The sequence below is a fragment of the Oncorhynchus mykiss genome, chromosome 5, assembly GCF_013265735.2.
Source record: "Oncorhynchus mykiss isolate Arlee chromosome 5, USDA_OmykA_1.1, whole genome shotgun sequence".
Lineage (NCBI taxonomy): Eukaryota > Metazoa > Chordata > Actinopteri > Salmoniformes > Salmonidae > Oncorhynchus > Oncorhynchus mykiss.
The window spans coordinates 4,578,843-4,601,551 of record NC_048569.1 but is presented as its reverse complement, the minus strand read 5'-3'; the positions used below and the strand labels follow the sequence as shown (position 1 = coordinate 4,601,551).

Sequence of the window (22,709 nt, the reverse complement as noted above, 5' to 3'; positions counted from 1 at the left end):
AGTAGAGTCCAGTGGAGACTAGTGGAGGTTAGTGGAGACTAGTGGAGACTAGTGGAGGTTAGTGGAGACTAGTGGAGACTAGTGGAGACTAGTGGAGACTAGTAGAGTCCAGTGGAGACTAGTGGAGACGAGTGGAGGTTAGTGGAGACTAGTGGAGACTAGTGGAGACTAGTAGAGGTTAGTGGAGACTAGTGGAGACTAGTGGAGGTTAGTGGAGACTAGTGGAGACTAGTAGAGTCCAGTGGAGACTAGTGGAGACTAGTAGAGTCCAGTGGAGACAGGTAGAGGTTAGTGGAGACTAGTGGAGACTAGTAGAGGTTAGTGGAGACTAGTGGAGACTAGTGGAGGTTAGTGGAGACTAGTGTAGACTAGTAGAGTCCAGTGGAGACTAGTAGAGGTTAGTGGAGACTAGTGGAGACTAGTAGAGTCCAGTGGAGACTAGTGGAGACTAGTAGAGGTTAGTGGAGACTAGTGGAGACTAGTAGAGTCCAGTGGAGACTAGTAGAGGTTAGTGGAGACTAGTGGAGGCAAGTAGAGGTTTGTGGAGACTAGTGGAGGTTAGTGGAGACTAGTGGATGTTAGTGGAGACTAGTGGAGGTTAGTGGAGACTAGTGGAGACTAGTGGAGGTTAGTGGAGATTAGTGGAGACTAGTAGAGACTAGTAGAGGCTAGTAGAGACCAGTGGAGACTAGTGGAGACTAGTGGAGGTTAGTGGAGACTAGTGGAGATTAGTGGAGACTAGTGGAGACTAGTGGAGGTTAGTGGAGTCTAGTAGAGACTAGTAGAGGTTAGTGGAGACTAGTGGATGTTAGTGAAGACTAGTGGAGACTAGTGGAGGTTAGTGGAGACTAGTGGAGACTAGTGGAGGTTAGTGGAGACTAGTGGAGGTTAGAGCAGTTGATTGATATTGTCATTAAAATAGAATTGATGGTTACTATGTTGAGATAAACCATGTTATTCCAGGGTAGAATAATAACTTTAGTCTTACCAGAAAGCTTCTATAATACAAAGTTAGGAAACAGGGGAAATGGCTCCTCAGGGTTGTGGCCTACTCTCCTACTTAGTGTTTATTTGGACATGTGTGGTTTGTTGTGATTATACTATAGAGAGTATAGTAATATACTGTGTGTGTGCAAGAGTGGGTCGTATGGCAGTAGTTGTAGTAGTTGTAGTATTAGTAGTAGTTGTTGTAGTATTAGTTGTAGTATTAGTAGTCGTTGTAGTATAGTAGTAGTTGTAGTATTAGTAGTATTAGTAGTAGTTGTAGTATTAGTAGTAGTAGTCAGTGTTCTTCAGCCGCTGTTTAGAAATGGCATCCTGAGTTTTCTAATATGTGAAGAACATTCTACATTGAGCTGCAGCTCCAGTTCTATTGCAAATAAAATGTGCTTCAAGATTGTGCTCACATACGTCACAGACCACTACATATGTTGAGGGAGAGCTACTTGTAGTATTTGCTTTACAGTGTAAAGAGTCAATGGTGTGTGTGTGTGTGTGTGTGTGTGTGTGTGTGTGTGTGTGTGTGTGTGTGTGTGTGTGTGTGTGTGTGTGTGTGTGTGTGTGTGTGTGTGTGTGTGTGTGTGTGTCGGTCGGTCGGTCGGTCGTGTGTGTGTTGGTCATGTGTTGTGCTTGCATACTTGCCAGTAGCTGGCTGTGGAAATGTCTCTAAGTCCTAAACTTCCCTCTCCCCTCAGAAGATTCTCTGATGATGTTGATGATGTCTCAGCCATCCTCTCTAACATCATGCCTCTCTCTACTTGCTGTCTATTGGTCTGTTCTCAAGTTCTGAAATCACACTAGGGCTACTTTCTCAAAATTATCAGGTTTTCCCAGAAATCATGGCTAGAGGATTTCGGATTTCCTGCTTAATTCCCTCCTGACTCCGGGAACTTCCAACCGGGTTTTCTGGGGGGGGAAAAAAACCCAGGGAAATAGCAGGCTAACTAGAGGTAGACCACATCTATACAGGATTTCTCTGCCCTCTGTTCTCAGTTCCTGGGGAAAGGATTGTACAACTAAATTGTAAAGCTGGCTAAACATGGATATTAAACAAATTATTATTTCATTGACATGGGTAAGATCAATACCTGTATATAGTCAGTCTTTTCTGCTTTTGGCATTTTGTTTACCTTGACTTGTGTCAACAACATTCATCCAAAACATATCAGAACTTGTCTCCATCATTGGAGATAATACTAGGTATTTGGGGGCAATTATTATTATTTTTTTCTTAATATAAGTATTCTATATGACGATCTCAAAGAAGTCCTTTACCGGGAGATGGCTAGGACATTCTGTCTTTGGTGGGTTAGCTAACCCTGTGGTTTCAATCCAATATTACATATAGATAATGTACATAATATATATGTTAGCATATTATACTTGGTCTTTGGTTTTTATGGGCTAATGTTTTGAGTGAGATAAAAAAAAAAAACTAGAATAGGGCAGATTAACTGTGTTTCATTATAATAAAGCTATAGATAGACATTAGTCAGGAATAGCCTTGGACTGGTGGTATCATTCAGGCAGTGTGCAAGGGGGAGTGTGGGATTACTCTATATTACTCTATGGTGCTTCATCGATGTTTTATAAATGGATCTGATTTATTTTTTGCTAAATCAGCCAGTAAACAACCCCTTTCCTTTTTTAAACTCGTCCTCAAAAATCAAAATGTAAAACGTTTTGGTTTTCCCAGCGGTGCCCCCTCCCCCTCAGCCCCTCACCCCACCCATCAACCCCAACCCTCACCTAACCGTCCCCGAACCCCAACCCTAACTCCCCCCCCCCCCCCTATCCATCACACTTTGGTACAAGAGCTGGAGGCTGTGGAGGCTCCTCCCGGACTCCCCTCGTCCATCCATTTGTCCAGGCTGCGCCTGCGGGCGTTCATGAAGAAGTTGCTGACGGTGGTGAGTTCCAGTCCCAGCTGCTGAGAGATGGTCATCTGCATCTCTTTGGACGGACGCTTGTTCTCCTTGAAGATGGCCAGCAGGGTGCGACGTTGCAGGTCAGTAAAAACCAGCCGGGATTTCTTTGGTGTATTGTTCCTTTCCTTGCTTGGGTCTTGTTCTTTTCTTTTGCACGCTTTAGGAGGGAAGGGGAGGGAAGGGAAGACAAAACACAGGGTAGGGTGTGAGGAAGAAGAGAGAGAATATGTTAGTAGTCATACGTAGGAATGATCCTACAGAGAGAGAGAGAGATGAAGATGTGATCTTGGGTGAGGTAGAACAGACAAGTGTACATGTCTTAGGTAAGTCTCAATAAACTTATAACATTCTTATAAACTTATAACAGACCCTGTATGACTAGTGTGTGTGTGCGTGTGCGCGTGTGTGTGTGTGTGTGTGTGTGTGTGTGTGTGTGCGTGTGTGTGTGCGTGTGTTAACGTTTTCTGCATGTTTATATAATTTGCTTCATGCAAGTCAAGCATTTCTACAGTTCATTCGAAAAGTATTCAGACCCTTTGAATTTTTCCACAATTTGTTACATTACAGCCTTATGCATTTTTATTCATATCAATCTACATAAACAATACCCCATGATGACATCACAATACCCCATGATGACATCACAATACCCCATGATGACATCACAATACCCCATGATGACATCACAATACCCCATGATGACATCACAATACCCCATAATGACATCACAATACCCCATAATGACATCACAATACCCCATAATGACATCACAATACCCCATAATGACAGAGAGAAAACTGGTTTTTAGAATTTTTGCAAATGTATTTAAAAAACAGAAACACCTTATTTAGATAAGTATTCAGACCTTTTGCTATGAGACTCGAAATTGAGCTCAGGTGCATCCTGTTTCCATTGATCATCCTTGAGATGTTTCTACAACTTGATTGGAGTCCACCTGTGCTAAATTCAATTGACTGGACATGATTTGGAAAGCCATACACCTGTCTATATAAGGTCCCACAATTGACAGTGCATGTCAGAGGAAAAACCAAGCCATGAGGTCGAAGGAATTATCCGTAGAGCTCTGAGACAGGATTGTGTTGAGGCACAGATCTGGGGAAGGGTAACAAAATATATCTGCAGCATTGAAGGTCTCCAAGAACACAGTGGCCTCCATCATTCTTAAATGGAAGAAGTTTGAGAGCACCAAGAGTCTTCCTAGAGCTGTCCGCCCGGTCCAAACTGAGCAATCGGGGAAGAAGGGCCTTGGTCAGGGATGTGACCAAGAACCGATGGTCACTCTGACAGAGCTCCAGAGTTCCTCTGTGGAGACTGGAGAACCTTCCAGAAGGACAACCATCTCTGCAGCACTCCACCAATCAGGCCTTTATGGTAGAGTGGCCAGATGGAAGCCCCTCCTCAGTAAAAGGCACATGACAGCCCGCTTGGAATTTGCCAAAAGGCACCTAAAGGACTTTCAGACCATGAGAAACAAGAACTCTTTGTCCTGAATGCCAAGCGTCACGTCTGGAGAAAACCTGGCACCATCTCTACGGTGAAGCATGGTGGTTGCAGCATCATGCTGTGGGGAAGTTTTTCAGCGACAGGGACTGGGAGACTAGTCAGGATCGAGGGAAAGATCTACAGAGCAAAGTACAGAGAGATCCTTGATTAAAACCTGCTTCAGTGCACTCAGGACCTCTGGGGTGAAGGTTCACCTTCCAACAGGACAACAACCCTAAGCACACAGCCATGACAACGCAGGAGTGGCTTCAGGACAAGTCTATGAATGTCCTTGAGTGGCCCAGCCAAAGCCCAGACTTGAATCTGATCGAACATCTCTGGAGAGACCTCAAAATAGCTGTGCAGTGACGCTCCCCATCCAATCTGACAGAGCATGAGAGGATCTGCAGAGAAGAATGGGAGAAACTCCCCAAATACAGGTGTGCCAAGCTTGTAGCTTCATACCCAAGAAGACTGGAGGCTGTAATCGCTGCCAAAGGTGCTTCAACAAAGTACTGAGTAAAGGGCCTGAATACTTATGTAAATGTTTTTTATTTGCTTTGTCATTATGGGGTGTTGTGGGGGAAAAAAACAATTTAATCCATTTTAGAATAAGGTTGTAACGTAATAAAATGTGGGAAAATTCAAGGGGTCTGAATACTTTCTGAATGAACTGTATGTGCTATAAAGAGCAACATGATTATTGACGTAAAACCTGCAGAGTCAAAATAAATGGTAGATTTCTATCATTATTAAATCTGAAGTCAAAATCCCCTTTAAATGTAGTACACACCAACAACAACATATTTTACCTCATTCTACCATGTGTCCAGACAATTTCAGAGCAACCATTTGTTTGGGTTGCAAGATGTATTGTGGAAAAGCCACTCACACTACCCCTACAGTAGTCTTCAGTCAGCAGGCTACAACCCAATACTACCCATGCAGTAGTCTTCAGTCAGCAGGCTACAACCCAACACTACCCCTACAGTAGTCTTCAGTCTGTGGGCTACAACCCAACACTACCCCTACAGTAGTCTTCAGTCAGCAGGCTACAACCCAACACTACCCCTACAGTAGTCTTCAGTCTGTGGGCTACAACCCAATACTACCCATGCAGTAGTCTTCAGTCAGCAGGCTACAACCCAGTACTACCCATGCAGTAGTCTTCAGTCAGCAGGCTACAACCCAACACTACCCATATAGTAGTCTTCAGTCAGCAGGCTACAACCCAACACTACCCATGCAGTAGTCTTCAGTCAGCAGGCTACAACCCAACACTACCCATGCAGTAGTCTTCAGTCTGTGGGCTACAACCCAACACTACCCATACAGTAGTCTTCAGTCAGCAGGCTACAACCCAATACTATCCCTACAGTAGTCTTCAGTCAGCAGGCTACAACCCAGTACTACCCATGCAGTAGTCTTCAGTCAGCAGGCTACAACCCAACACTACCCATATAGTAGTCTTCAGTCAGCAGGCTACAACCCAACACTACCCATGCAGTAGTCTTCAGTCTGTGGGCTACAACCCAACACTACCCATACAGTAGTCTTCAGTCTGTGGGCTACAACCCAACACTACCCCTACAGTAGTCTTCAGTCAGCAGGCTACAACCCAACACTACCCCTACAGTAGTCTTCAGTCAGCAGGCTACAACCCAACACTACCCATATAGCAGTCTTCAGTCTGTGGGCTACAACCCAAAACTACCCCTACAGTAGTCTTCAGTCTCTGGGCTACAACCCAAAACTACCCATACAGTAGTCTTCAGTCAGCAGGCTACAACCCAACACTACCCATATAGCAGTCTTCAGTCTGTGGGCTACAACCCAACACTACCCATACAGTAGTCTTCAGTCTGTGGGCTACAACCCAACACTACCCATACAGTAGTCTTCAGTCTGTGGGCTACAACCCAACACTACCCCTACAGTAGTCTTCAGTCAGCAGGCTACAACCCAACACTACCCCTACAGTAGTCTTCAGTCAGCAGGCTACAACCCAACACTACCCCTACAGTAGTCTTCAGTCAGCAGGCTACAACCCAACACTACCCATACAGTAATCTTCAGTCTGTGGGCTACAACCCAACACTACCCCTACAGTAGTCTTCAGTCAGCAGGCTACAACCCAACACTACCCCTACAGTAGTCTTCAGTCAGCAGGCTACAACCCAACACTACCCCTACAGTAGTCTTCAGTCAGCAGGCTACAACCCAACACTACCCATGCAGTAGTCTTCAGTCTGTGGGTTTACAACCCAATACTACCCACACAGTAGTCTTCAGTCAGCAGGCTACAACCCAACACTACCCATACAGTAGTCTTCAGTCTGTGGGTTTACAACCCAATACTACCCACACAGTAGTCTTCAGTCAGCAGGCTACAACCCAACACTACCCATACAGTAGTCTTCAGTCTGTGGGTTTACAACCCAATACTACCCACACAGTAGTCTTCAGTCTGTGGGTTTACAACCCAATACTACCCACACAGTAGTCTTCAGTCAGCAGGCTACAACCCAACACTACCCATACAGTAGTCTTCAGTCAGCAGGCTACAACCCAACACTACCCATACAGTAGTCTTCAGTCAGCAGGCTACAACCCAACACTACCCCTACAGTAGTCTTCAGTCAGCAGGCTACAACCCAACACTACCCATGCAGTAGTCTTCAGTCAGCAGGCTACAACCCAACACTACCCATACAGTAGTCTTCAGTCAGCAGGCTACAACCCAACACTACCCCTACAGTAGTCTTCAGTCTGTGGGCTAGGAATGCGGTTGAAGATAAAGGATAAAGAAATAGCTTCTCTTTGTTGACAGAGGAAGTATGTCATCAAATGTCAACATTCCGTTGCGAGATGGTTGCCATGCCTCCCACACAAAAGTACACACACAGACTAGCAAACAAGCCGACGGACTGACACAAGAAAAAAAACACACTTAGCATTACTCATAATGTGCCGTGAACAAAACACAATGAAATATACTGCCTGAAATCACAACCCTTCATATGGAATAAATCATTTAAATGTAGTATTTTCTATTTTTGATTAATATACCGGCTGACATGAATGAATCATATATTTTATCCGTCCTTTTAGCCCTTCAATCAATCCTTGGTTTCCAAATTATTATTCTGTGTATAACCATCGTTCAAAATCAAATTGTATTTGTCACATGCCCCAAATACAACAGGTGTAGGTAGACCTTACAGTGAAATGCTTACTTACAAGCCCGTAACCAACAAAGCAGTTTAAAGAAAAAGTAAGATAAGAATAACAAATAATTAAATAGCAGCAGTAAATAAAGTAAATAACAGGGCTATATACAGGGTGTTACGGTACAGAGTCAATGTGGAGGCTATATACAGGGTGTTACGGTACAAAGTCAATGTGGAGGCTATATACAGGGTGTTACGGTACAGAGTCAATGTGGAGGCTATATACAGGGTGTTACGGTACAGAGTCAATGTGGAGGCTATATACAGGGTGTTACGGTACAGAGTCAATGTGGAGGCTATATACAGGGTGTTACGGTACAGAGTCAATGTGGAGGCTATATACAGGGTGTTACGGTACAGAGTCAATGTGGAGACTATATACAGGGTGTTACGGTACAGAGTCAATGTGGAGGCTATATACAGGGTGTTACGGTACAGAGTCAATGTGGAGGCTATATACAGGGTGTTACGGTACAGAGTCAATGTGGAGGCTATATACAGGGTGTTACGGTACAGAGTCAATGTGGAGGCTATATACAGGGTGTTACGGTACAGAGTCAATGTGGAGACTATATACAGGGTGTTACGGTACAGAGTCAATGTGGAGGCTATATACAGGGGGTACCGATACAGAGTCAATGTGGAGGCTATATACAGGGGGTACCGATACAGAGTCAATGTGGAGACTATATACAGGGGGTACCGGTACAGAGTCAGTGTGGAGGCTATATACAGGGTGTTACGGTACAGAGTCAATGTGGAGGCTATATACAGGGGGTACCGGTACAGAGTCAATGTGGAGGCTATATACAGGGTGTACCGGTTCAGAGTCAATGTGGAGGCTATATACAGGGTGTTACAGTACAGAGTCAATGTGGAGGCTATATACAGGGGGTACTGGTACAGAGTCAATGTGGAGGCTATATACAGGGTGTACCGGTACAGAGTCAATGTGGAGGCTATATACAGGGTGTTACGGTACAGAGTCAATGTGGAGGCTATATACAGGGTGTTACGGTACAGAGTCAATGTGGAGGCTATATACAGGGTGTTACGGTACAGAGTCAATGTGGAGACTATATACAGGGTGTTACGGTACAGAGTCAATGTGGAGGCTATATACAGGGGGTACCGATACAGAGTCAATGTGGAGGCTATATACAGGGGGTACCGATACAGAGTCAATGTGGAGACTATATACAGGGGGTACCGGTACAGAGTCAGTGTGGAGGCTATATATAGGGTGTTACGGTACAGAGTCAATGTGGAGGCTATATACAGGGGGTACCGGTACAGAGTCAATGTGGAGGCTATATACAGGGTGTACCGGTTCAGAGTCAATGTGGAGGCTATATACAGGGTGTTACAGTACAGAGTCAATGTGGAGGCTATATACAGGGGGTACTGGTACAGAGTCAATGTGGAGGCTATATACAGGGTGTACCGGTACAGAGTCAATGTGGAGGCTATATACAGGGGGTACCGGTACAGAGTCAATGTGGAGGCTATATACAGGGGGTACCGGTACAGAGTCAATGTGGAGGCTATATACAGGGTGTTATGGTACAGAGTCAATGTGGAGGCTATATACAGGGTGTTACGGTACAGAGTCAATGTGGAGGCTATATACAGGGGTACCGGTGTCGAGGTAATTGTACATGTAGGTAGAGTTGTTACAGTGACTATGGATAGATAATAACAGCAGCGTGGGGGGGTTGATGTAAGTAGTCTGGGTGGCCATTTGATTAGCTGTTCAGGAGTCTTATGGCTTGGGGGTAGAAGCTGTTTAGAAGCCTCTTGGACCTAGACTTTGTGCTCTGGTACCGCTTGCCTTGCGGTGGCAGATAGAACAGTCTATGACTAGGGTGACCGGAGTCTTTGATCATTTTTAGGGCCTTCCTCTGACACCGCCTGGTATAGAGGTCCTGGATGGAAGGAAGCTTGGCCACGGTGATGTACTGGGCCGTACGCACTACCCTCTGTATGCCTTGCGGTCGGAGGCTGAGTAGTTGCCATAACAGGCAGTGATGCAACCGGTCAGGATGCTCTCGATGGCGCAGCTGTAAAAACCTTTTGAGGATCTGAGGATCCATGACAAATCTTTTCAGTGTCCTGAGGGGGAAGAGGTTTTGTCAGCGTGCCCTCTTCACAAATATCTTGGTGTGCTTGGACCATGTAAGTTTGTTGGTGATGTGGACGCCAAGGAATTTGAAGCGCTCAACCTGCTCCACTACAGCCCCGTCGATGAGAATGGGGACGTGCTCGGTCCTCCTTTTTCCTGTAGTCCACAATCATTTCCTTTGTCTTGATCACGTTGAGGGAGAGGTTGTTGTCCTGGCACCACACTGCCAGGTCTCTGACCTCCCCCTATAGGCTGTCTCATCGTTGTCAGTGATCAGGCTGACACTGTTGTGTCATCAGCAAACTGAATGATGGTTTTGGAGTCGTGCCTGGCCATGCAGTCATGAGTGAACAGGGAATACAGGAGGGAACTGGGCACGCACCCCTGAGGGGCACCTGTGTTGAGGATCAGCTTGGAGGATGTGTTGTTAACTACCCTTACCACCTGGGGGCGGCCTGTCAGGAAGTCCAGGATCCAGTTGCAGAGGGAGGTGTTTAGTTCCAGGGTCCTTAGCTTAGTGATGAGCTTTGAGGGCACTAAGGTGTTGATCGCTGAGCTGTAGTCAATGAATAGCATTCTCACATAGGTGAAAGGGCAGCGTGGAATGCAATAGAGATTGCATCATCTGTGGATCTGTTTGGGCGGTATGCAAATTAGAGTGTGTCTAGGGTTTCTGGGATAATGGTGTTGATGTGAGCACTGACCAGCCTTTCAAAGCACTGCATGGCTACAGATGTGAGTGCTACGGGTCGGTAGTTATTTAGGCAGGTTACCTTAGTGTTCTTGGGCACAGGGACTATGGTTGTCTGCTTGAAACATGTTGGTATTACAGACTCAGACAGCGAGAGGTTGAAAATGTCAGTGAAGACACTTTCCAGTTGTTCAGCTCATGCCCGGAGCACACGTCCTGGTAACCCGTCTGGCCCTGTGGCCTTGTGAATGTTGATCTGTTTAAAGGTCTTACGTCGACTACGGAGAGCATGATCACACAGTCGTCCGGAACAGCTGATGCTCTCATGCATGTTTCAGTGTTACTTGCCTCGAAGCGAGTATAGAGGTAATTTAGCTCGTCTGGTAGTCTCGTGTCACTGGGCAGCTCTCAGCTGTAATGGTTTGCAAGCCCTGCCACATCCGATGAGCATCGGAGCCGGTGTAGTATGATTCAATCTTAGCCCTGGATTGACACTTTGCCTGTTTGATGGTTCGTCAGAGGGCATAGCGGGATTTCTTATAAACTTCCGGATTAGAGTCCAGCTCCTTGAAAGCGGCAGCTCTACCCTTTTCCTCAGTGTGAATGTTGCCTGTAATCCATGGCTTCTGGTTGGAGTATGTACGTACATTCACTGTGGGTACGATGTCATCGATGCATTTATTGATGAAGCCAGTGACTAATGTGGTGTACTCCTCGATGCCATTGGAATAATCCCAGAACATATTCCAGTCTGTGCTAACAAAACAGTCCTGTAGTTTAGCATCTGCTTCATATGACCACTTGTTTTTGCTAGCAGAAGGCAAGGGCAGATTAGCCACTCGTCGTCTGATCCTGATCTCTTTCCGCAAAACCTATGATTCCACTTCCAGTGAATCCCGGGGATCTGGGCCTGGTCGGGTGTTCTTAGTATATCCCTCGCGTCCGACTCATTGAAGAAAAACTCCTCTCCAATTTGAGGTGGGTAATCCCACTTCTGATGTCCAGAAGCTCTTTTCGGAAGCAGCAACATTATGTACAAAACAAGTTGCGAACAACGCGGAATAACAAACAAAATAGCATGTTTGGTTAAGAGCCGATAAGACGGCAGCCCTCCCTCCGGCACCATCTTACTTGACCAATATTATATGACCAATATTATGCATATTATTTTCTATATAACCATTATTCTGTATATAACCATCGCTATATCCCTGGTACTGTATCCCTGTATCTGTATCCCTGTCACTGTATCCTTGGCACTGTATCCCTGTCAATGTATCCCTGCCAATGTATCCCTGCCACTGTATCCCTGTATCTGTATCCTTGGCACTGTATCCCTGTCACTGTATCCCTGCCAATGTATCCCTGGCACTGTATCCCTGGTACTGTATCCCTGGCACTGTATCCTTGGCACTGTATCACTGTCACTGTATCCCTGTCACTGTATCCCTGTCACTGTATCCCTGTATATGTATCCCTGTTACTGTATCCTTGGCACTGTATCCCTGTTACTGTATCCTTGGCACTGTATCCCTGTTACTGTATCCTTGGCACTGTATCCCTGTCACTGTATCCCTGTACCTGTATCCCTGTCACTGTATCCCTGGCACTTTATCCCTGTCACTGTATCCCTGTCAGTGTATCCCTGTCAGTGTATCCCTGGCACTGTATCCCTGGCACTTTATCCCTGGCACTTTATCCCTGTTACTGTATCCCTGTTACTGTATCCTTGGCACTGTATCCCTCGAACTGTATCCTTGGCACTGTATCACTGTCACTGTATCCCTGTCACTGTATCCATGTCACTGTATCCCTGTACTGTATCCCTGTCACTGTATCCCTGTATCTGTATCCCTGTATCTGTATCCCTGTTACTGTATCCCTGGCACTGTATCCCTGTATCTGTATCCCTGTCACTTTATCCCTGTCACTTTATCCCTGTCACTGTATCCCTGTCAGTGTATCCCTGGCGCTGTATCCCTGGCACTTTATCCCTGGCACTTTATCCCTGTTACTGTATCCCTGTTACTGTATCCTTGGCACTGTATCCCTGGCACTGTATCCTTGTCACTGTATCCCTGTCACTGTATCCATGTCACTGTATCCCTGTACTGTATCCCTGTATCTGTATCCCTGGCACTGTATCCCTGTATCTGTATCCCTGGCACTGTATCCCTGTATCTGTATCCCTGTCACTGCATCCCTGTATATGTATCCCTGGCACTGTATCCCTGTATCTGTATCCCTGTATCTGTATCCCTGTATATGTATCCTGGCACTGTATCCCTGGTACTGTATCCCTGGCACTGTATTCCTGTCACTCATCACCGCCGGCCTGGGTTGATTTGATTACCTCCCTGAATTAAGTATGCACAATTGAGACCGAGAGAGATCAATATGAATCAGGTTTAAGAACTCAATTGAGTACAAAACTATTTTGAAAAGGTGGAAACTATCCAAGAGAGTTGGTTGTAAATAAACACAAGGTCTATCCAGGCATCTCCTATCCTCTGATCCTTATCGCCAACACATAGGGAGACTGCCCAAGATCCTTATAGAATAGAAACAGGATCATTTTTCTACCTCTTTCTCTCTTGTTAAATTCTCAAATTTTCTCTGTCACCACCGAGCTCTCCCATCACTCTTGCTGTGAAATGTGAAACAAAAAAAACAAAAAACAGAACTTACAAGATTCTACCAGAAGGTGGCAGTATTCACTGACAATATTCTCTCAGAGTGACACCACTGATATGCTTGTAATGGCAATAGTGAGTGTCTTCTTGCTAACTGGGTCTTTTACCTAAAGGGCTTCATTAAAACAGATTCAAAAACAACGCCCCATTCCATCTGGATATGATAGATTATTTCACAATCATTAGACAGCGTTCATGTTTCACAATAACACAACAGTAGGTAGCCTAGGCCAGTTATTAGGGGGAAAAAAAGGCAATAATAATGATCATGTTCAGACAATATATATTATCAGGATATAGAAACTGACATACAGTGCATAAAAATTAAGCTTGTTACAGTGTTAAGCTTGTTACAGTGTTAAGCTTGTCACAGAGTTAAGCTTGTTTCAGTGTTAAGCTTGTCACAGTGTTAAACTTGTTTCAGTGTTAAGCTTGTTGCAGTGTTAAGCTTGTTGCAGTGTTAAGCTTGTTTCAGTGTTAAGCTTGTCACAGAGTTAAGCTTGTTGCAGTGTTGAGCTTGTCACAGTGTTAAGCTTGTTTCAGTGTTAAGCTTGTCACAGTGTTAAGCTTGTTTCAGTGTTAAGCTTGTTTCAGTGTTAAGCTTGTTACATCTACTAAGCTTGTTTCAGTGTTAAGCTTGTTACAGTGTTAAGCTTGTTGCAGTGTTAAGCTTGTCACAGTGTTAAGCTTGTTGCAGTGTTAAGCTTGTTACAGTGTTAAGCTTGTTTCAGTGTTAAGCTTGTTGCAGTGTTAAGCTTGTCACAGTGTTAAGCTCGTTGCAGTGTTAAGCTTGTTACAGTGTTAAGCTTGTTACAGTGTTAAGGTTGTTGCAGTGTTAAGCTTGTTGCAGTGTTAAGCTTGTTACAGTGTTAAGCTTGTTACAGTGTTAAGCTTGTTACATCTACTAAGCTTGTTTCAGTGTTAAGCTTGATACAGTGTTAAGCTTGTTACAGTGTTAAGCTTGTTGCAGTGTTAAGCTTGTTACATCTACTAAGCTTGTTGCAGTGTTAAGCTTGTCACAGTGTTAAGCTTGTCACAGAGTTAAGGTTGTTGCAGTGTTAAGCTTGTTTCAGTGTTAAGCTTGTTACAGTGTTAAGCTTGTTACAGTGTTAAGCTTGTTACATCTATTAAGCTTGTTGCAGTGTTAAGCTTGTTACAGTGTTAAGCTTGTTACAGTGTTAAGCTTGTTACAGTGTTAAGCTTGTTGCAGTGTTAAGCTTGATGCAGTGTTAAGCTTGTCACAGTGTTAAGCTTGCTGCAGTGTTGAGCTTGTTACAGTGTTAAGCTTGTTGCAGTGTTAAGCTTGTCACAGTGTTAAGCTTGTTGCAGTGTTAAGCTTGTTACAGTGTTAAGCTTGTTGCAGTGTTAAGCTTGTTACAGTGTTAAGCTTGTTGCAGTGTTAAGCTTGTTACAGTGTTGAGCTTGTTGCAGTGTTAAGCTTGTTACAGTGTTAAGCTTGTTTCATTGTTAAGCTTGCTGCAGTGTTAAGCTTGTTTCAGTGATTGTTGTCTATAATTGTTGTGTTCAATCTACATCCTTTTGTATATATTTGTATAAAGCGCCACATAACATGACGACAGTAGCGGTGCGTGGGTACCCCCCCCCCCAGAAAAAATATTAAATAAAAAAATAAGACATATTACAGTCTACAGTACCAGTGAAAAGTTTGGACACACCTTCTCATTCCAGGGTTCTAGAACACCTACTCATTCCAGGGTTCTAGAACACCTACTCATTCCAGGGTTCTAGAACACCTACTCATTCCAGGGTTTTTCTTTATTTTTTAAAAACAATTTTCTACATTGTAGAATAATAGTGAAGACATCAACACTATGAAATAACACAATATGGAGTCATGTAGTAACCAAAAAAAGTGTTAAATAAATAAAAAATATATTTTATATTGGAGATTCTTCAAAGTATCCACCCTTTGCCTTGACGACAGCTTTGCACCCTCTTTGCATTCTGTATGTGTTGTGATAATTGCATGGTTTTCTCTTTAACCTACTAATTCATTTGCCTTTCGACAGTGATATATATATATATATATATATATATATATATATATGTACTATAGGCCTAAAGGCCGAGACAATAGGAAAACAGAGTGGCAGAATGAATTCAACCGCACCTTTTGTTTTCTGACAAAACCGGATAGCAACCTCTGTCCAGCGAAGTCCACAAGGCATATTGCATGTACAGTAAGAGACAGTAACATGATCTACAGCGTGGTCAAACAAGTTACTGGTTCAGACATTTTCGGACCACTAAACAACTATTGATTTCGAACCGCAGAGAGTTACTGCAAGTCGCAAAGAAAACATCACTTATTCCAGCAACATTTCGACATCATCAAATCACCTGTGCTTAGTCTAATACAGTGACCATTAAAAATACACTCAAAACGATTTAGTCCAATCAACGTAAGCTAAATATGATGTGGCTGTCCGTGGTTCTGATTTCTGTGTGTGTGTGTGTGTGTGTGTGTGTGTGTGTGTGTGTGTGTGTGTGTGTCTGTGCAAGTTCGGGCAAGTAAAAAACATGTAGAAAAACGCCAATTCCATCCTCCTCTCTTTCATGTTGAGGAAACAGTCTATCCCTCTGTCATACAGTACATGCTGTTATTTGTTGTTGTCCTAGGCCACTTGGCTAAAATGCTTGATCGCTAGCCTAACTTCCATTTATGGGCAACGTTAGCTAGTTAACATTAGCCTTTTACATCTAGTTACATATTGAACTTCCATCCTCTCAGGTCAGGGGCACAACAATGTATGAATTAATGGTTGGATCAGAATCTCCGTTATAATCATTGGCCAGTGTGGAGAATTAAGTAAAACCCAAGTCCAAATCCCTATCTCCAGCCATGGCTAATTCAGGAAAGGGACAGTTTTAGCTAGCTCAATGCTGATTGGCAAATGTTTTATACTTTTTTGCCAAGGGAGGCCAGATGCTCGCTGGCTTTCCTTGCCTTCAATGCTACGGGCGGCAACAATGTCATTCTCTTTTGGACCAGACAGCATCAGATAGATGTCCTACACATACTGAGACAGAGGGGGGCGCTGTTTCGCTCGCTCAGATGCTTTCTCCGGTAGAGATACATTCAGCCACTTGCAAATTGATCAAACACAGACAGGTCGAAAGAGAAATTATTTTATGTATTTAAAAAATTTTCTTGGGCAATTTTTTTGGAACGCAACTGCCTCACGAGTGTCAAGGCTTTCAATTCCTTTTTACTAAGGCTATTCACACTGTGGATGCAAACTTTCGTCTTTGTGATTCATCTTGAGTACTAGAAATGGGAGCCTGGCCTATTTGTTATTGCTATTCTAACTATCGCATCAAAACAAATCTCAATTTACATGTCATGGCCGAAAATGATGTCACAATAGGCTACTGTTGTCTAGGTTTCCTTCAGATTACTGATCAACAAGGATTCCCGATATAACCACAACACCAAGGCCAACACCTTTGTGTGATGATGAAATTATCTCTCATAATTTTCTATTATGCTTAGGCTACAGTCGCTGAACCCCCCCCCCCTCACCTCTGACAATGAAAGTCCACACTCCAGTGATTCAACCAAGGTTTCTTTCCACGGAGGACAGGTTACAGTAGGATCAAAAAACGTAATTATATTATTCAGGGAGAAGGGTTTACCGTTTCCAGAGGAGAGGGGAAATTAGGCGTTAACTTAGGGGTTTTCTTTATAAGGTTCAATCAATAGCCTATGATCGATAAGGTAGTGTTCCCCTTCTCTTTTATCGGAGGGATAACGGCCCTTCTTACTCATGGTTAGGAACACCTTCCTAATATTGAGTTGCACCCCCCCCCCCCATACCCCTCCCTTTGCCCTCAGAACAGCCTCAATTCGTCAGGGCATGGGATTCTATTTGTATTTGTATTTAACCTTTAAGAACAAATTCATATTTACAATGACCTCGACAAGGTGTTGAAAGCGTTCCACAGGGACGCTGGCCCATGTTGACTCCAATTCTTCCCACAGTTGTGGTCAAGTTGACCGGATGTCCTTTGGGTGGTGGCCCCTGCTTGATACACACGGGAAACTGTTGCGGTTTAAAAATCCTTCTTTAACCTTTTAGTCTCCTCTCTTTCACCTACGTGGATTGAAGTGGTTTTAACACGCGACATCAATTAAGGGATCATAGCTTTAACCTGGATTCACCTGGTCTGTCTATGACATGGACAGAGCAGGTGTTGCTAAGGTTTCGTACACCCAGTGTATATCAGGATGTGATGCATTTCTACTGGCACACTGCCAAGCGCATAGGGAGATCCACCGGTTGAAGTTGGAACGGCATTATTAGTCAGGATTAGGCGGCTGCCTACAAGAGTGACGAGGGCGACATTTTCTGAGCTGAACTGAACCAAGACACACCTCCAAAAAAACACATATCACCTATTAACTATAATAATTTATCTCAACCATATGGGCTTTAGGTGAGCACTAATGCCGCCCTGTGGTAAGCAGTGCCCACTTAGTCAAAGGCAAAGGGACACAAAATACGTATCTTGTCCATTCCCAGCATGCCTCTGTGCTGTTGGAGGGATACATCGCTGCTGCGCTCCACTAACAGTCCGTCAAAATAATAGCATCTAACATCAATCATGTAGCAGATACAGGATGTGGTAGAAACACTAGGTGGCCTTTTCTGTAGCCTTCAGGCTGGAGATAAAATGGATGACAATGGAATGAGATGGACACATCATGCATTTTACATCATGCAGGTTTCTCCAATCAAATAGCCTAACCTGGATGGTGGCCAATCAAATAGCCTAACCTGGATGGTGGCCAATCATATAGCCTAACCTGGATGGTGGCCAATCAAATAGCCTAACCTGGATGGTGGCCAATCAAATAGCCTAACCTGGATGGTGGCCAATCATATAGCCTAACCTGAATGGTGGCCAATCATATAGCCTAACCTGAATGGTGGCCAATCATATAGCCTAACCTGAATGGTGGCCAATCATATAGCCTAACCTGAATGGTAGCCAATCATATAGCTTAACCTGGATGGTGGCCAATCAAATAGCCTAACCTGAATGGTGGCCAATCATATAGCCTAACCTGAATGGTGGCCAATCATATAGCCTAACCTGAATGGTGGCCAATCAAATAGCCTAACCTGAATGGTGGCCAATCAAATAGCCTAACCTGAATGGTGGCCAATCATATAGCCTAACCTGGATGGTGGCCAATCATATAGCCTAACCTGGATGGTGACCAATCATATAGCTTAACCTGGATGGTGGCCAATCAAATAGCCTAACCTGGATGGTGGCCAATCATATAGCCTAACCTGGATGGTGGCCAATCATATAGCCTAACCTGAATGGTGGCCAATCATATAGCCTAACCTGGATGGTGGCCAATCAAATAGCCCAACCTGGATGGTGGCCAATCAAATAGCCTAACCTGAATGGTGGCCAATCAAATAGCCTAACCTGAATGGTGGCCAATCATATAGCCTAACCTGGATGGTGGCCAATCAAATAGCCTAACCTGAATGGTGGCCAATCATATAGCCTAACCTGAATGGTGGCCAATCATATAGCCTAACCTGGATGGTGGCCAATCAAATAGCCTAACCTGAATGGTGGCCAATCAAATAGCCTAACCTGAATGGTGGCCAATCAAATAGCCTAACCTGAATGGTGGCCAATCAAATAGCCTAACCTGAATGGTGGCCAATCAAATAGCCTAACCTGAATGGTGGCCAATCAAATAGCCTAACCTGAATGGTGGCCAATCAAATAGCCTAACCTGAATGGTGGCCAATCAAATAGCCTAACCTGAATGGTGGCCAATCATATAGCCTAACCTGAATGGTGACCAATCAAATAGCCTAACCTGAATGGTGGCCAATCAATAGCCTAACCTGAATGGTGGCCAATCATATAGCCATGTTAACAAACAACATGTCCTAAAAACACAACAGGTCAAAGTGAAATGGACAATATGGAATCAGTCTACTAGTGGTTTTAATATGGAATCAGTCTACTAGTGGTTTTAATATGGAATCAGTCTACTAGTGGTTTTAATATGGAATCAGTCTACTAGTGGTTTTAATATGGAATCAGTCTACTAGTGGTTTTAACATGGAATCAGTCTACTAGTGGTTTTAATATGGAATCAGTCTACTAGTGGTTTTAATATGGAATCAGTCTACTAGTGGTTTTAATTTGGAATCAGTCTACTAGTGGTTTTAATATGGAATCAGTCTACTAGTGGTTTTAATATGGAATCAGTCTACTAGTGGTTTTAACATGGAATCAGTCTACTAGTCGTTTTAATATGGAATCAGTCTACTAGTGGTTTTAATATGGAATCAGTCTACTAGTGGTTTTAATATGGAATCAGTCTACTAGTGGTTTTAATATGGAATCAGTCTACTAGTGGTTTTAATATGGAATCAGTCTACTAGTGGTTTTAACATGGAATCAGTCTACTAGTGGTTTTAATATGGAATCAGTCTACTAGTGGTTTTAATATGGAATCAGTCTACTAGTGGTTTTAATTTGGAATCAGTCTACTAGTGGTTTTAATATGGAATCAGTCTACTAGTGGTTTTAATATGGAATCAGTCTACTAGTGGTTTTAACATGGAATCAGTCTACTAGTCGTTTTAATATGGAATCAGTCTACTAGTGGTTTTAACATGGAATCAGTCTACTAGTGGTTTTAATATGGAATCAGTCTACTAGTGGTTTTAATATGGAATCAGTCTACTAGTGGTTTTAATTTGGAATCAGTCTACTAGTGGTTTTAATATGGAATCAGTCTACTAGTGGTTTTAATATGGAATCAGTCTACTAGTGGTTTTAACATGGAATCAGTCTACTAGTCGTTTTAATATGGAATCAGTCTACTAGTGGTTTTAATATGGAATCAGTCTACTAGTGGTTTTAATATGGAATCAGTCTACTAGTGGTTTTAATATGGAATCAGTCTACTAGTGGTTTTAATATGGAATCAGTCTACTAGTGGTTTTAACATGGAATCAGTCTACTAGTGGTTTTAATATGGAATCAGTCTACTAGTGGTTTTAATATGGAATCAGTCTACTAGTGGTTTTAATTTGGAATCAGTCTACTAGTGGTTTTAATATGGAATCAGTCTACTAGTGGTTTTAATATGGAATCAGTCTACTAGTGGTTTTAACATGGAATCAGTCTATTAGTCGTTTTAATATGGAATCAGTCTACTAGTGGTTTTAATATGGAATCAGTCTACTAGTGGTTTTAATATGGAATCAGTCTACTAGTGGTTTTAACATGGAATCAGTCTACTAGTGGTTTTAATATGGAATCAGTCTACTAGTGGTTTTAATATGGAATCAGTCTACTAGTGGTTTTAATATGGAATCAGTCTACTAGTGGTTTTAATATGGAATCAGTCTACTAGTGGTTTTAATATGGAATCAGTCTACTAGTGGTTTTAATATGGAATCAGTCTACTAGTGGTTTTAATATGGAATCAGTCTACTAGTGGTTTTAATATGGAATCAGTCTACTAGTGGTTTTAATATGGAATCAGTCTACTAGTGGTTTTAATATGGAATCAGTCTACTAGTGGTTTTAATATGGAATCAGTCTACTAGTGGTTTTAATATGGAATCAGTCTACTAGTGGTTTTAATATGGAATCAGTCTACTAGTGGTTTTAACATGGAATCAGTCTACTAGTGGTTTTAATATGGAATCAGTCTACTAGTGGTTTTAATATGGAATCAGTCTACTCACAACTGCTGTCCAGGAAATTCATCCCGTGCACTAAATGGTTATGATCAGTGGTTTCAAGTGTGTATCCTATACATTTTTTTGACAAAGCTGATCACAGCAACAACAAATAAAACAAACTTCTACATTTCCCGCTGTGTAAACACATTACAAATAGAGTCACGATACCTCCTGATAAAGTTGGTTAGCTGGTATTCAGAGTTTAGATAGACACAATGATTAGTCACGGGAATCAGGACTGATGATAAAGTCAATACAACGGCCTGTTTTACAAATACGAGGCCCACCACGTAGACTGGGGCATTCATACAGTGAAAAGTTAGGCAACACGGTAGGCTACACCTCATTAAGCACGGACCGACGCCTACGCCTTTCGGACGTCTATTTTTGGTCTGGTCCGAACCATCTTTGATTTCCATGTCCACGGACATTGATTTTTGGTCTGGTCCGAACCATCCTTGATTTCCATGTCCACGGACATTGATTTTTGGTCTGGTCCGAACCATCTTTGATTTCCATGTCCACGGACATTGATTTTTGGTCTGGTCCGAACCAACCTTGATTTCCATGTCCACGGACATTGATTTTTGGTCTGGTCCAAACCAACCTTGATTTCCATGTCCACGGACATTGATTTTTGGTCTGGTCCGAACATGATTTAGAGCCTGACATTACATACTGTAGTGTAAACCACATGTTTTAGAGCCTGACATTACATACTGTAGTATAAACCACATGTTTTAGAGCCTGACATTACATACTGTAGTGTAAACCACATGATTTAGAGCCTGTAATGACATACTGTAGTGTAAACCACATGTTTTAGAGCCTGACATTACATACTGTAGTGTAAACCACATGTTTTAGAGCCTGACATTACATACTGTAGTATAAACCACATGTTTTAGAGCCTGACATTACATACTGTAGTGTAAACCACATGATTTAGAGCCTGACATTACATACTGTAGTGTAAACCACATGATTTAGAGCCTGACATTACATACTGTAGTGTAAACCACATGTTTTAGAGCCTGACATTACATACTGTAGTATAAACCACATGTTTTAGAGCCTGACATTACATACTGTAGTGTAAACCACATGATTTAGAGCCTGTAATTACATACTGTAGTGTAAACCACATGATTTAGAGCCTGACATTACATACTGTAGTGTAAACCACATGTTTTAGAGCCTGACATTACATACTGTAGTGTAAACCACATGTTTTAGAGCCTGACATTACATACTGTAGTGTAAACCACATATTTTAGAGCCTGACATTACATACTGTAGTGTAAACCACATGTTTTAGAGCCTGACATTACATACTGTAGTGTAAACCACATGATTTAGAGCCTGACATTACATACTGTAGTGTAAACCACATGTTTTAGAGCCTGTAATTTCATACTGTAGTGTAAATCACATGTTTTAGAGCCTGTAATGACATACTGTAGTGTAAACCACATGTTTAGAGTGTGTAATGACATACTGTAGTGTAAACCACATGTTTAGAGTGTGTAATGACATACTGTAGTGTAAACCACATGTTTTAGAGTGTGTAATGACATACTGTAGTGTAAATCACATGTTTTAGAGCCTGTAATGACATACTGTAGTGTAAATCACATGTTTTAGAGTGTGTAATGACATACTGTAGTGTAAATCACATGTTTTAGAGCCTGTAATGACATTATGTAGTGTAAACCACATGTTTAGAGTGTGTAATGACATACTGTAGTGTAAACCACATGTTTTAGAGTGTGTAATGACATAC

The 22,709-nt window shown here is 42.8% G+C and overlaps 1 protein-coding gene across 3 annotated transcripts in view; it reads right to left on the bottom strand.

Moving 5' to 3' along the window:
- Positions 1-2,775: 2,775 nt before the first annotated feature.
- Positions 2,776-22,709, bottom strand: part of LOC110523122 (one cut domain family member 2) — a 37,427-nt gene continuing 17,493 nt past the window's right edge. For 2 of the 3 annotated variants that reach the window (XM_036976624.1, XM_036976623.1), the window contains one exon: positions 2,776-3,084. In XM_036976624.1, coding sequence (XP_036832519.1) covers positions 2,798-3,084 — 287 coding nt within the window. In that variant the 3' untranslated portion in view covers positions 2,776-2,797. The remainder of the gene's footprint in view (positions 3,085-22,709) is intronic. The other variant, XM_036976626.1, reaches the window with a different exon arrangement.